The following is a 12295-nucleotide window of genomic DNA, read 5'->3' as shown; positions in this document are numbered from 1 at the left end:
TGATCCGCAATAGGCTTAGTGAACCAAAGAGTAAATAATTGAGACCTGAGGTGGAGTAAACTTTGGGTTTTGATTATCGTGTCTGTAATATAAGGGACATTAACGGTTCAGAGTGAGCCGAAAGTTAAATACACGTTTAAATAATCAGATTTAGATTTTATAATAGAAGAAAGCATCATGGTAGCAATTAGATCAGTGAAAGGGCTAATCGTTATCGGGCTAGTGGTATGCATCAGAGAATAAAATTTAACAGAGAACTTATATTATTTGTAAATAATGATTTGAAACCTAGGATTAGCGGATGATTATATATTTCGACAATGTAGAGAAAACTATTCAATGACTTAAGCCTCGTTAGACAAAACAAAGCGAGAAAATGTTGCTCTAGTATTTCGATATTGAGTCGTATACTAGTCTTTTCCCTACTCGGAGAGGTAATATTTTGGTTTTCCCAACTTGTTATTTTCGTGTCTGTAATGAAGGGACATTAACGGTTCAGAGTGAGCCAAAAGTTAATAATTACATGTTTAAATAATCAGGTTTAGATTTAATAATAGAAGAATGCATCATGGTGGCAATTAGATCAGTGAAAGGGCTAATCGTTATCGGGTTATAGCTTAGAAGTTTTCATTCTTATGGTGCGTATTGACTTTCAGTGCATCTAACCACAAGTCATATTTGGTGATATTTAACGTTAACACTCATGTTGGCAAACTAAGAAAATCGTTGAGGTGAAACGAGACAGTAGTGATTATAATGCTAAACAGTTGTGAATGTAGCTATAAGAATATAGGGTTAACAGTTGAAGCGTAGACAGTTGGGCCTTTTCAAACACATAAAGGTTATATCTCTCCAAAATCTATACACTTCATTTCCCATTTACTGATTTAAATGTGTCCAAAACATATCTTTATTGGATGTAAATGCCGTCTGCTTTACTGTATGCTTGGAATACCGCTTTAATAATTCGTAAATTTTTACTTCAAAAAAGAGAAATAATTCTATATCTAGGTTAATAAGTTTGTAGTAGCAGTCCTCCTCTTGACTCGGAGAGGTAATATTTTAGTTTTTCCAACTTGTTAAACTAGTGCAACGCGTTAGCAGTTCGCCTCGTGTAAAGAAATCCTACAAAACCTTAATATTTTCTTTTTTCATAATTTAAAAGTAATATATAGATATATTTTTCGTAATTACGATGCCTATGGTAGTTTTGTAGCTATACAGGTCCGTTTTTATTTTGATATTCCAGGAATATGTTTTATATTATTATTTGAAATAGTTGTTTATATATTACTTAAGCTACGCAACATATGTATATAAACGCAGGAAAACTACCTCGGGTTAGACGTAAACGTTTTCAATCTGAACGCGTTTGAAACATAAACGTTATCCTTCTAAACACGTTTGAAACATGAACGTTTTCGATCTAAACGCGTTTCAAACATAAACGTTTTCTATCTAAACGAGTTTCAAACATAAACGTTTTCCATCTAAACACGTTTGAAACATGAACGTTTTCGATCTAAACGCGTTTCAAACATAAACGTTTTCCATCTAAACACGTTTGAAACATGAACGTTTTCGATCTAAACGCGTTTCAAACATAAACGTTTTCTATCTAAACGAGTTTCAAACATAAACGTTTTCCATCTAAACACGTTTGAAACATGAACGTTTTCGATCTAAACGCGTTTCAAACATAAACGTTATCCTTCTAAACACGTTTGAAACATGAACGTTTTCGATCTAAACGCGTTTCAAACATAAACGTTTTCTATCTAAACGAGTTTCAAACATAAACGTTTTCCATCTAAACGAGTTTCAAACATAAACGTTTTCGATCTAAACGCGTTTCAAACATAAACGTTTTCTATCTAAACGAGTTTCAAACATGAACGTTTTCTATCTAAACGAGTTTCAAACATGAACGTTTTCGATCTAAACGCGTTTCAAACATAAACGTTTTCTATCTAAACGAGTTTCAAACATGAACGTTTTCTATCTAAACGCGTTTCAAACATAAACGTTTTCTATCTAAACGAGTTTTAAACATAAACGTTTTCGATCTAAACGAGTTTCAAACATGAACGTTTTCGATCTAAACGAGTTTTAAACATAAACGTTTTCTATCTAAACGAGTTTCAAACATGAACGTTTTCGATCTAAACGCGTTTCAAACATAAACGTTTTCTATCTAAACGAGTTTCAAACATAAACGTTTTCCATCTAAACGAGTTTCAAACATAAACGTTTTCGATCTAAACGCGTTTCAAACATAAACGTTTTCTATCTAAACGAGTTTTAAACATAAACGTTTTCTATCTAAACGCGTTTCAAACATAAACGTTTTCCATCTAAACGCGTTTTAAACATAAACGTTTTCGATCTAAACGAGTTTCAAACATAAACGTTTTCGATCTAAACGCGTTTCAAACATAAACGTTTCGATCTAAACGAGTTTCAAACATAAACGTTTTCCATCTAAACGCGTTTTAAACATAAACGTTTTCGATCTAAACGCGTTTCAAACATAAACGTTTTCGATCTAAACGCGTTTCAAACATAAACGTTTTCGATCTAAACGCGTTTCAAACATAAACGTTTTCGATCTAAACGAGTTTCAAACATAAACGTTTTCGATCTAAACGAGTTTCAAACATAAAACGTTTTCGATCTAAACGCGTTTTAAACATAAACGTTTTCGATCTAAACGAGTTTCAAACATAAAACGTTTTCGATCTAAACGCGTTTCAAACATAAAACGTTTTCGATCTAAACGCGTTTCAAACATAAAACGTTTTCGATCTAAACGCTTTTCAAACATAAAACGTTTTCGATCTAAACGCGTTTCAAACATAAAACGTTTTCGATCTAAACGCGTTTGAAACATAATCGTTTTCGATCTAAACGCGTTTCAAACATAAACGTTTTCAATTTAAACGCGTTTCAAACAAAAGTTTTCATTCTAAACGCGTTTGAAACAGATACTTTTTCAATCTAAACGCGTTTGAAACAGATACTATTTCAATCTAAACGCGTTTGAAACAGATACTTTTTCAATCTAAACGCGTTCGAAACAGATACTTTTTCAATCTAAACGCGTTTGAAACAGATACTTTTTCAATCTAAACGCGTTTGAAACAGATACTTTTTCAATCTAAACGCGTTTGAAACAGATACTTTTTCAATCTAAACGCGTTTGAAACAGATATTTTTCAATCTATGCGCGTTTGAAACGTAAACATTTTCAAACTATACGCGTTTGAAAAATAAAAATTTCAGAACTAAACGCGTATAGGCTGGGCTCGTGTTTAAAAAGGCGTTGCATTTTCCCGTTAAGGAAAACGTTTAGAATCTAAACATCGTTTTTTCTGTGTATCTAAATATATAACCAACCAAACCAAACCTTTAAGGGTAAAATATAGAAAAACATGGAAAATATATATATATTTTTATTAATTTCCGCACATTAATTTTAACAAATTAAGCTTGAATAAAGTTTAGCCTTAACGTACCTCGTTTTTAAATAAATTTATGCTTCGGATCCCGATTTCTTCCGCTTTGCACAAAGCCCGCTCCGTAATCAAACCTTCTGGGTTAAGTAATACAGCTACTAAATTGTCTATTTTAAACGCGTTCATATTGTTGTTCTTGTCATGTCAAAAGCTAACCCGTTTGTGGCGGCAGAGCGCGAATCCCTCGAAATTTGTAGTAAACGATAAAAAACGTTACCACGCTCTAGGGTGCCCTCAAGCGGACCTGAAAGGAAGCTGATGCCGTTTTCCAAGGAGCACTATTTAAGGAGACGTTGCTGTGTTTTAATTAACTAATAAGGAAACTTTCACCCTCTACCCAACAAAATTAGTCCATGGGAAACGGCATTAGTTTTTTCTTCGTATTTAAACAACAAATTCCTATGCCGTGTTATTTAAGGAGATCTAGGTGCGATGAAGGCATTATTAATTAAATTTATAGCTTTTAAAGTTCAAAATAGCCATTTTTTAATTTTGCCAAAGGTTTAAAATACTTTTAAACATGTTTAAAAATTAATTTGATCTAAATTAGCAAAGGGGGCGAATGTTTTAGAAAGGTATTCAAGACGTTCAAATTGACTTTTTAATCATGATTAGTGGTTTGTAATACATTATTGGAATTAATTTGGTCGATAATTAAAAAAATTAAAAGTGGCCAAAGCTGAACTTAGTACAGAATTGTTTACTTTATTATTATTATTTTCCGTTATATTGTCGGCGTCTGTTGAGCGTTTGTCGTAGCACAATTGTTAGGATAAACCAGGGATAGATATACTTTTTTAAGACGGAATAAACAATGTTTGGCCTTTACTTCAGTCCGACTTATAGACGAGTATATAGCCCCTTCCTTCAACACGTAACCAAAAAATTAAATTATCTTATTGGCTCACTAAAATTACATATTGAAGACGTTGCTGACAAGGAGGGCCAAAAATACGTAATTCCTGTTTACCTCTGTCGCTATGACTACGACCCCTCTTGCGTTGTACCATAGCACACTCGATCACGCGCGTCACGACGCCAGCTGCTCGCGCTATAGCGGGAGCGCGGCTCGAGTGGGCTATGGTTGTACAGATAAGCGTCTTCACAGGGGCTCAAAATGGAGCCGTCTAAATGAGAGGGTCCGGTAATTATTCGGGAATTGTTTTTAATAGCAATTGAGAAGGTAGTTAGTGAATTTGGTGCCGGTGTTTTGGATTTGGAGTACATCTGTAAGGGTGAAAAGTGTTCGCTAATTCTTTCTTAAGCCAAGCATGTCTACTATCATGATTTTGTAAACGAATTTGATGAAGTTAACCAAGGCTTAGTGAATGGGCAGGAGTTTTGTGAACTTAGTGTTTGGTTAAAACCTGTTCGTGCTGTAATATCCATGAAGACTTATACTCAATTCCAACTCACTTTTAATTTTCTTCGGTCTTCCCCGTTTTTTCTCACTTGCAAGCCCTATGTCTTGCGTAACTTCCATTTTTAAACAATGTTCTTTCAAAAATTACAATCCGAGCCCATTCCAACTTGGCAGACGAAGGGGCAGACGATGTTTATTTGACCCGGATATACATTCAACGCCATAACGAAAATAAGACCCGCCTCTTCTTTCATACCCCTCCGTCACGGGTAAGGGGGTCGTGGACTTGGACGTGCACCCGAATAACCCTGTTACCCATTCCGTCTTAAAAAAGTCTATCTATCCCTGGATAAACGTAATGATTGGTTTTGATTAAAATTAGTATAGTTTTTGAGACTTTCCTATAATAAATATTAAAGCCATAGAAGTTTAAGATTTTTAAAATTTTGACTTTAGTTGTTTTTAGGTTGTCGAAGGGTATAAAACCACGTTTTTCTCAGAAAATACAATTATTAAAATGACCCTCAGACACCCGCTGAGTGTGAGATATTTTTTCAACCAATAGGGAGCTAACAACTGGCTGGGGGGAAGAGATAATCTGACGTCACGCAGCCCCTCTCTGGTTGGCATTTATGCGTGTGGAATACTGTTTCCAACCGTTAGGGGGATGAAACTCCAGTAAGAGATAGAAGGGTGTGACGTTTCAGGGTCAGAACTGTTAGTTCCCTGTTATAAAATGGGATCTTTCCGGCGGGCGATTCGAAAAAAATCTGTATTTTACCTGGCGAGGGGCGAATTTTTTTGGCCTATTCTAAGAAATTTAATTTAATAAAATTTAAATAACTAATCATGATTATAACGAATTATTAATTTTGTAGAATAATTATGAAACGTTTCCAAACACTATAGTAATCCCGACTCTAATGGTCATTAAAGTAATTAATTAAATTGACTTTAATTTCTGTTCTCACCATTGAGTCACTTGTGTTTATTAGGGGGGAATACTTGAAAGGAGCTTACAGAAATAAAAAGTGAAAGTGTTCTATCGGATGAAAACCTAGATGGCGCGAAGCGTCCACTCCCTTTATTAATTTTCCCTGCTCTACCAGACTACCGCCGAAGAGCGGCAAAATTATTCCGGTCAGAATCTGTTTGGCGTCTGGGACCTCCGCACGTTGCTTTCGTATAGGTTGTCTTACAGCTTTTGAAAAGCCTTTTTATCGTGATTCAGCCAAACACGATTCTTAAAAGGAGGTCCAAAACGCTTTAATTACAAGCGATAAAACCGTTAGCTGTTTTCAACAGTATTTTCGGTTAATTTTCTAATCGAATCAGAAAGATTCGTAGAAAAATTTAGCCAAGTACAAATTTTGTACGTTTTTCTTGGCAAAATTAAATAAGGAGAGCCAAAGTGCCTCTAAACTGAGCCTTTCATTAAAGAGCCAGTTTTCACGGATTGAAATAAAAACATCAAATTGATGTTCAAAAATCCTGCCGAGTACAAATTTAGTACTTTTTATCGGCGAAAATAAGAGCTACGTTAAAAATGAGTTCTGAAAATTTTGACCAGAAAGAATTCCTTATGGACTTTTCATCGTCAGAAAACGAACTTTTAGAGTCGTTGAACAATGATACTGTCGATTGTGACATCATTTCTTTGCATAAACGCAATGATCAATCTGAAAGATTTGCTGATGGTGATGACTGTTCTGAAACAAGCTTAACTGCAAAGAATTCAGTTCGAAGGGTTGAGGAATTAGCTATTGAGACCGATTGCACTAAAACCACGTCCATGGGAAGAGAATGGAACCCTTCTGGAAATGAATTACATGACAGTAATTTATTAGATGAAAGGTACATTGTGGCCCAATTCCCTGACGGAGATGAAAATCCAAATTGTCCAGCAGAATCTGAGGGCGAAATTGGAAATCTCACGCGTGATATTTTGGGAACTTCAAAAACTCTTGCATATAAAAGTGGTATTTCAAGAACCCTCAAACCAGAAGAAGCGCTAAATATTTTAATGGATGTAAAGAATGGGGTTATAAAAAATAACGTTTTAAGATTTTGCCCAAAAAATTAAATTAAAGGGGGCGATATTTTTCTACTTTGTACCGATGACATAATGAAGGAACGAGATCTATATAATGACGGAATGCGATGGAGAAATTCTCACACTACCAAAACGTACCAAGACATCATCAAATTGTACTGCGATATTAGACCTGGATTTGAAAAAGCAGGTAGTAGGGAGTTTCAAAGGCATGTTTACACTCTTAAAAATCGTTCGAATGGCCCATATCCTGTATTAATTCACTACAAAGGTGATGAAACAGTATGGGTTGAAAGACCACATGGAAATTCAAAGCAAAACAAAAAAATTCCTTGGTATCCTACTAATCGATCCACGTTAAATAACGTGAAATCTAAAGTGAAAGGTCAAAAGAATGACCCAAAAGAAACTTATAGGGAAATAACCGCCGAGGTGAAAGTTGACCTAAAAAACCTTGAGAAAGAGGTCCAGCAACCGAAAGTTAGCGACATCGAACCAATGGCACTGCCGAGGAATACGAAACAGGCAGCGAACTTAAAATATTTGGCACGAAGAGCAAATAAGATTTGTCCTGATTCAGTGTACGCGATAATAGCCTTGAAGGAGACCGAATTTAAGGACATTATTAGAGAAATAAACTTGGGCAACGCCAGTTTAACAATAGTCTTTGGTGAACCGGAAGCGGTGACTTTGGGGAAGCGACTTTTGATCCAAACTTTAAGAGATGGCACAAATATTGAACAGTGCATAACTTACGATACAACTTTCAATATGGGTAATTTTTACTTAAGTACAGTCGTAATGCGTAATACGGAACTAGTCAATGACCCTATTTTCCCTGTCTTATTCATGATACACCAAAATAAATTCTCAGCCATTCATAATAGCTTTTTTTCACGTCTAGTGCTGGAACTGGATTTTGAAACCTTGGGCAAAAATGTTTCCGTGGTTATCGATAGAGAAAAGGGTATCATCAAAGCTGTTAAACAAAGCTGTTCCGTGGCGTCCGATAATTTATTGTTTTGTCACAACCACATCAAAAATGATGTAAAATATTGGTTGCGTAGAAATGGTGGTACTACTTCAGACCTTAAAGGATATCGGCTTCATTTGGGTGCTCTTTTACAATGTGAAAACGAGGAACAGTTTGAAGAACAGTACGAGAAATATCGTAGCAAATGGTCGCAGCCTTTTTTGACATACGCCGATACGTTTTTGAGAGAAGACCTGAAAAATAATGCGATTGCGGCGCAATTCAAACGTTTTCCTGCGTTTCAATCAAAAACTCCAACAAATAATTTAAGCGAATCGTTCCATAGTGTATTAAAAGCGGTTTTAAAAATGACTCATTTGCAGCATTTTGCTTTGGACTCGTTCAGCAAAGCATACAAGAATATTTAGGGAGACCACACAGTGAAAGAGAACGTTAAAGATTGCAACTATGAACTGAAATTGAATTTCCGCTCAGAGATGGAGATAATCCAAGGGGTTAAATCTAAATTAAGCTCCTATACCGAAGTCAAACTAGAACATAGAGCTTCTATTGGGTTTTTGGCAGAAATGTGTTTGAAAAATGGACTAGTTGAGTTTTGTCAACATTTGCTAGTTTACAAACTCGGAGGTCGTTTTCATGAGAACAGAATAAACGTTGTTAATTCCAATGATATAGAGCGACCTTCTACGTGCAAGTGGGGAAAGAATCAGTGTTTCAACATTTTAGCTTTTCAAATGATTGCCAAAGAACGGGTGTACCTCATATGAGCAGTTCCCTGTGGAGCAGTTCTCGAAATAGCAACCGCGATTCCAAAAAACAGCGGAGTTTTTCAAAACTGCTGTTTTAGAAATAGCGGCTGCTGTTTTTAAAATAGCGGCCGCTATTTTGAGAAATAGCAGTGTTTGTCTTGAGTTTCGAGCATTACTTAACAATACACTTATATTCGTTGGTTTCAAATACTACCTTTTCCGTGATCATTTAATCAGGAATGTGACCTAATAAAACATCATGTTTTTTGGTAGATAATTGTAAACAGTATTTTTTTGGAAAAGGCATATTATAATTCGAGAAAGGCTATTTTATTTCGGAAGTAGATAATTAAAAACAGTAATTTTTTGGAAAAGGCGTAACATTGTTACACCATTTTCAAAATATTACTAACCTAAGTATAACCAAACGAGAAAAAACCTAACTTAACCTGACCTAACCTAACCTAACCTAATACTATTTAGTTGAAATAATCAACTTTAACCTAACCAAATTATCCATATTCTTTTTGAGTTCATATAACCCAGCTGGGCCAGCTTACACCATAATAAACAACTATAGTTTTTTCGCATATCTGTTTTTCCGCTCTTAAGAGAACTGCTGTAACGGTACGCTGCGTTTACGAGAACCGCTGTATCGGTAATTGCTGTAATGGGTAAAGTGCCATTTCGGGAACCGCGATTTAGGAAATTGTTGTTATGAGGACCGCTATTATGAAATCCGCTCATAAGGGAACTGCTCATATGAAGGCTTCCCCCAAAGAACAGCTCCGACACTGAAAAATCCGAATTCGAAACTAAGTGATCGGTGCAAGGCATCAACCACGGAGAAGCGTGGAAGGAAGGTTATTATCCTCAATTACTTGATTACAGTTTTTTGGATGCTCCAGATTCTATTAATGCAAGCTGTAACGTAATAGATGATTTTTTCCAGACAAATTAAAAACGCCGAAAGGTTTGTATAACGCTGATATTGGCTTTGGAAAAACTGATACGAAATCGGAAACATCTGCCATGCCGAAGTTTAATATCGATATACCATTTTCTGACGCGGAATCCGAAGCTTCCAACTACCCTAGCGTGAAAATGGATGTGCAGGTTTCTGATGTGGAGTCAGAAACATCCGGCGAGGCTGTGGAAAATTCTGATATGGAATCCGAAACAGGCAAGGATGTAAGATCTGATGTTAAAGTTTCTGATACGGAATCAGAAACATCCGGCATGGCTGTGGAAAATTCTGACGTGGAGTCCGAAACATCCAAGAAATTCGATGTCCAAGATTCTGATATGGAGTCCGAACCGCCAGTAAAAATATCAAAACTCGCTGAAATTCTATTGCAAAAAATAACCCGAAAATGGTCCAAGTCGAGGCAAATTTCCACCTTGGAGCCCTTAAAACTCTTCCATTGACAAGGAAATTTGAGAAACATATCAAATTTTAGAACTATGTGATCTTAAAGAGGAGAATAACCCAATTAGATCGCTAACAATAGATAAAGCCATTAAAATCCTCTTGCAAAAATCTGGATGTTCAAATGATTTTGTTTTCATGAACTCCCGAACATTCGACACTTTTCGTTTAGTGTTTGGGGTTAGCGAGCTTTATGAAAAATTTGAAAGAGGAAATGGCGCAAAAGAAGTTAAAGAAAGGACATTACTAATTCATATTGCGCCCCCACTAACAAAAATTACTCATCTTTTGGTTAGGTGATTGTTGAGGTGAACGGTCGCATGTTTTTGATCTCCGATAATCGGTATTAAAGTGTACTAAAAAAATGAAGTGTAAAAAATGTAATGTAGAACTAGATAACAGTAAAGGTGCGTTTTCAAAGGAGCGTGTTGAGGGTAAAAATCGAGCGGGTGCGAGAAAAAATTAAAAATTCTCGCACCCGCTCCGCGAGCAACCGTTTTCATTTAAGCGATATTTTTTGCGGGTGCGAGTAAAAGCCGCGAGCGAGGAAAAAAATCGCTACCCGCTCCGATCAGATTCTATTAGATATTCTCGCTAAGCGTTTTTCTTTCTCGCTTAATGTTTGTGATGTCATATTTTTCGTAGCCAATAGGAGCGTCGAAAACTTTGGCGCGTGTTTTAAGTGCAGCGCGAGACTTGAAAGGCTACGTTTTAAGCCTAATTATTACCAGTTTTAGAACTGAATATAAAAATGGGTAAAAAATCCTTAATAAACGAAAATTTAAAACTAATTCGAGCTGAGAACAAAAGAGTATTAGATGAAAAAAAAGAAAAATTAATAGATTTAGTTAGAGAAAGAGATGTTATATGGAACAGGAAACTTGTGGCTTATCGCCACACTGATTTGAAAGAGAATAAATGGATGGAAGTAGCGACGAAAATGCAGATGAATAGTAAGCCTTGTTGAGATATAGGTGCTTTTCTTCAGCTAAAATGTTCATTATTTAGAAAGCGAATGTAAAAAAATGTGGAAGAACCTGGTGGATCATTTTCGTAATACATTTTACGCAGTAACCACAACAAAAAGTGGTCAAGAATTTGATGAGACCCAAGCGGATAGAATAAAGTGGGCTTACTTTAAGCCGCTTCTTTTTTTGAAAGATGTGCTTGCGCGAAGAGAGTATGTAAATATTTCTCATTGTCGCAACTTCAATTATGAAAATATATATTTAAATGACGTAGAACTTCTTCAAACTTCGACGAAAATCAAAAACAAGGGGAGAATGATGTTTCTACATCCCCAAAATGTGACGATAAAGAAAATGACGTGGATGAAATGGTATTTTGCGCAACTTTAGTAAAACATTCAGTTACACAAATGAAACTAACTTCATTCGTGTGAATAAGGTGATAGAGGCAGGCGGAAAAGAATTTACGGTGAAAGATTTTGAAGGTTTTGCCGATGATAAAGACCAAGGTCCATCAAATGAGAGTGAAGAAATTAGACGAAACGATAAAAAACGTAAAAGGGACAGCTCTGAGGTGGACGAGAGAAAAGCACCCCAATCTCTAAAAAAACGAAGTACTACACATGAAATATTCTTGAATCAAATGGCAGAATTAAATAGGTACGACTTCGGAAACTGTGCGTGTGTTTACTTCTTTCTAAATTATAATTACTGATCGTCAAATACAGGGAACTGCAAACATCGCAAGATGATAGTGCAATTTTTGGTGATTTAGTTGCCACGATGATGAGGAAGGTTTCACCAAACTTCGTAAATGATTGCCAAATAGAAGTTATGAAACTAATCAATTCGTTTGCCAAAGGTAACCCCATCAGTGTGGACACCCATAGTTATTTTTAATGCAAATTATTGTTATGTAAACATATTTTGAGTTATTAAATTATAGTCATTTTAATTGTATTAAAGTTCGTCGGGTTTTTTCACTCCTTTCATTTCCCATTGCCAAGTAACTTGCCCCGCAGGAGAAGAAAAATAATTGGCAAATGTTTTTCGAACATTGTTGGCTTCGTACTTGAAATTTTTGGATGCAGTTGGTTCCAACTTACGAAAACCAAATGCTGGGTTTTCTTCTAAATTTTTCGCCCATAGTCCTTCCTTGAGGGATCCATCCTTATTAATAGAATCGGCAAAGTCTACTGGGCAATAACACTTGTCTTCATCTTC

General features: G+C 35.8%; 1 protein-coding gene across 1 annotated transcript; it reads left to right on the top strand.

Annotated features, from left to right (window-relative positions):
• The first annotated feature begins 10751 nt into the window (after positions 1–10751).
• Positions 10752–11971, top strand: LOC149659234 (uncharacterized). Its single transcript, XM_089843970.1, has 5 exons — positions 10752–11056; positions 11112–11283; positions 11346–11442; positions 11511–11731; positions 11800–11971. Exons 1-5 carry the CDS (start codon positions 10855–10857, stop codon positions 11969–11971), a joined length of 864 nt encoding a protein of 287 aa, XP_089700096.1. The 5' UTR covers positions 10752–10854.
• Positions 11972–12295: the final 324 nt, after the last annotated feature.

Source organism: Phalangium opilio, unplaced genomic scaffold (genome assembly GCF_054372755.1).
Source record: "Phalangium opilio isolate 3A_F unplaced genomic scaffold, DU_Popi_V2 ptg000073l_1, whole genome shotgun sequence".
In the NCBI taxonomy this organism is placed as follows: domain Eukaryota; kingdom Metazoa; phylum Arthropoda; class Arachnida; order Opiliones; family Phalangiidae; genus Phalangium; species Phalangium opilio.
This window is presented reverse-complemented; position numbering and strand designations above follow the sequence as displayed.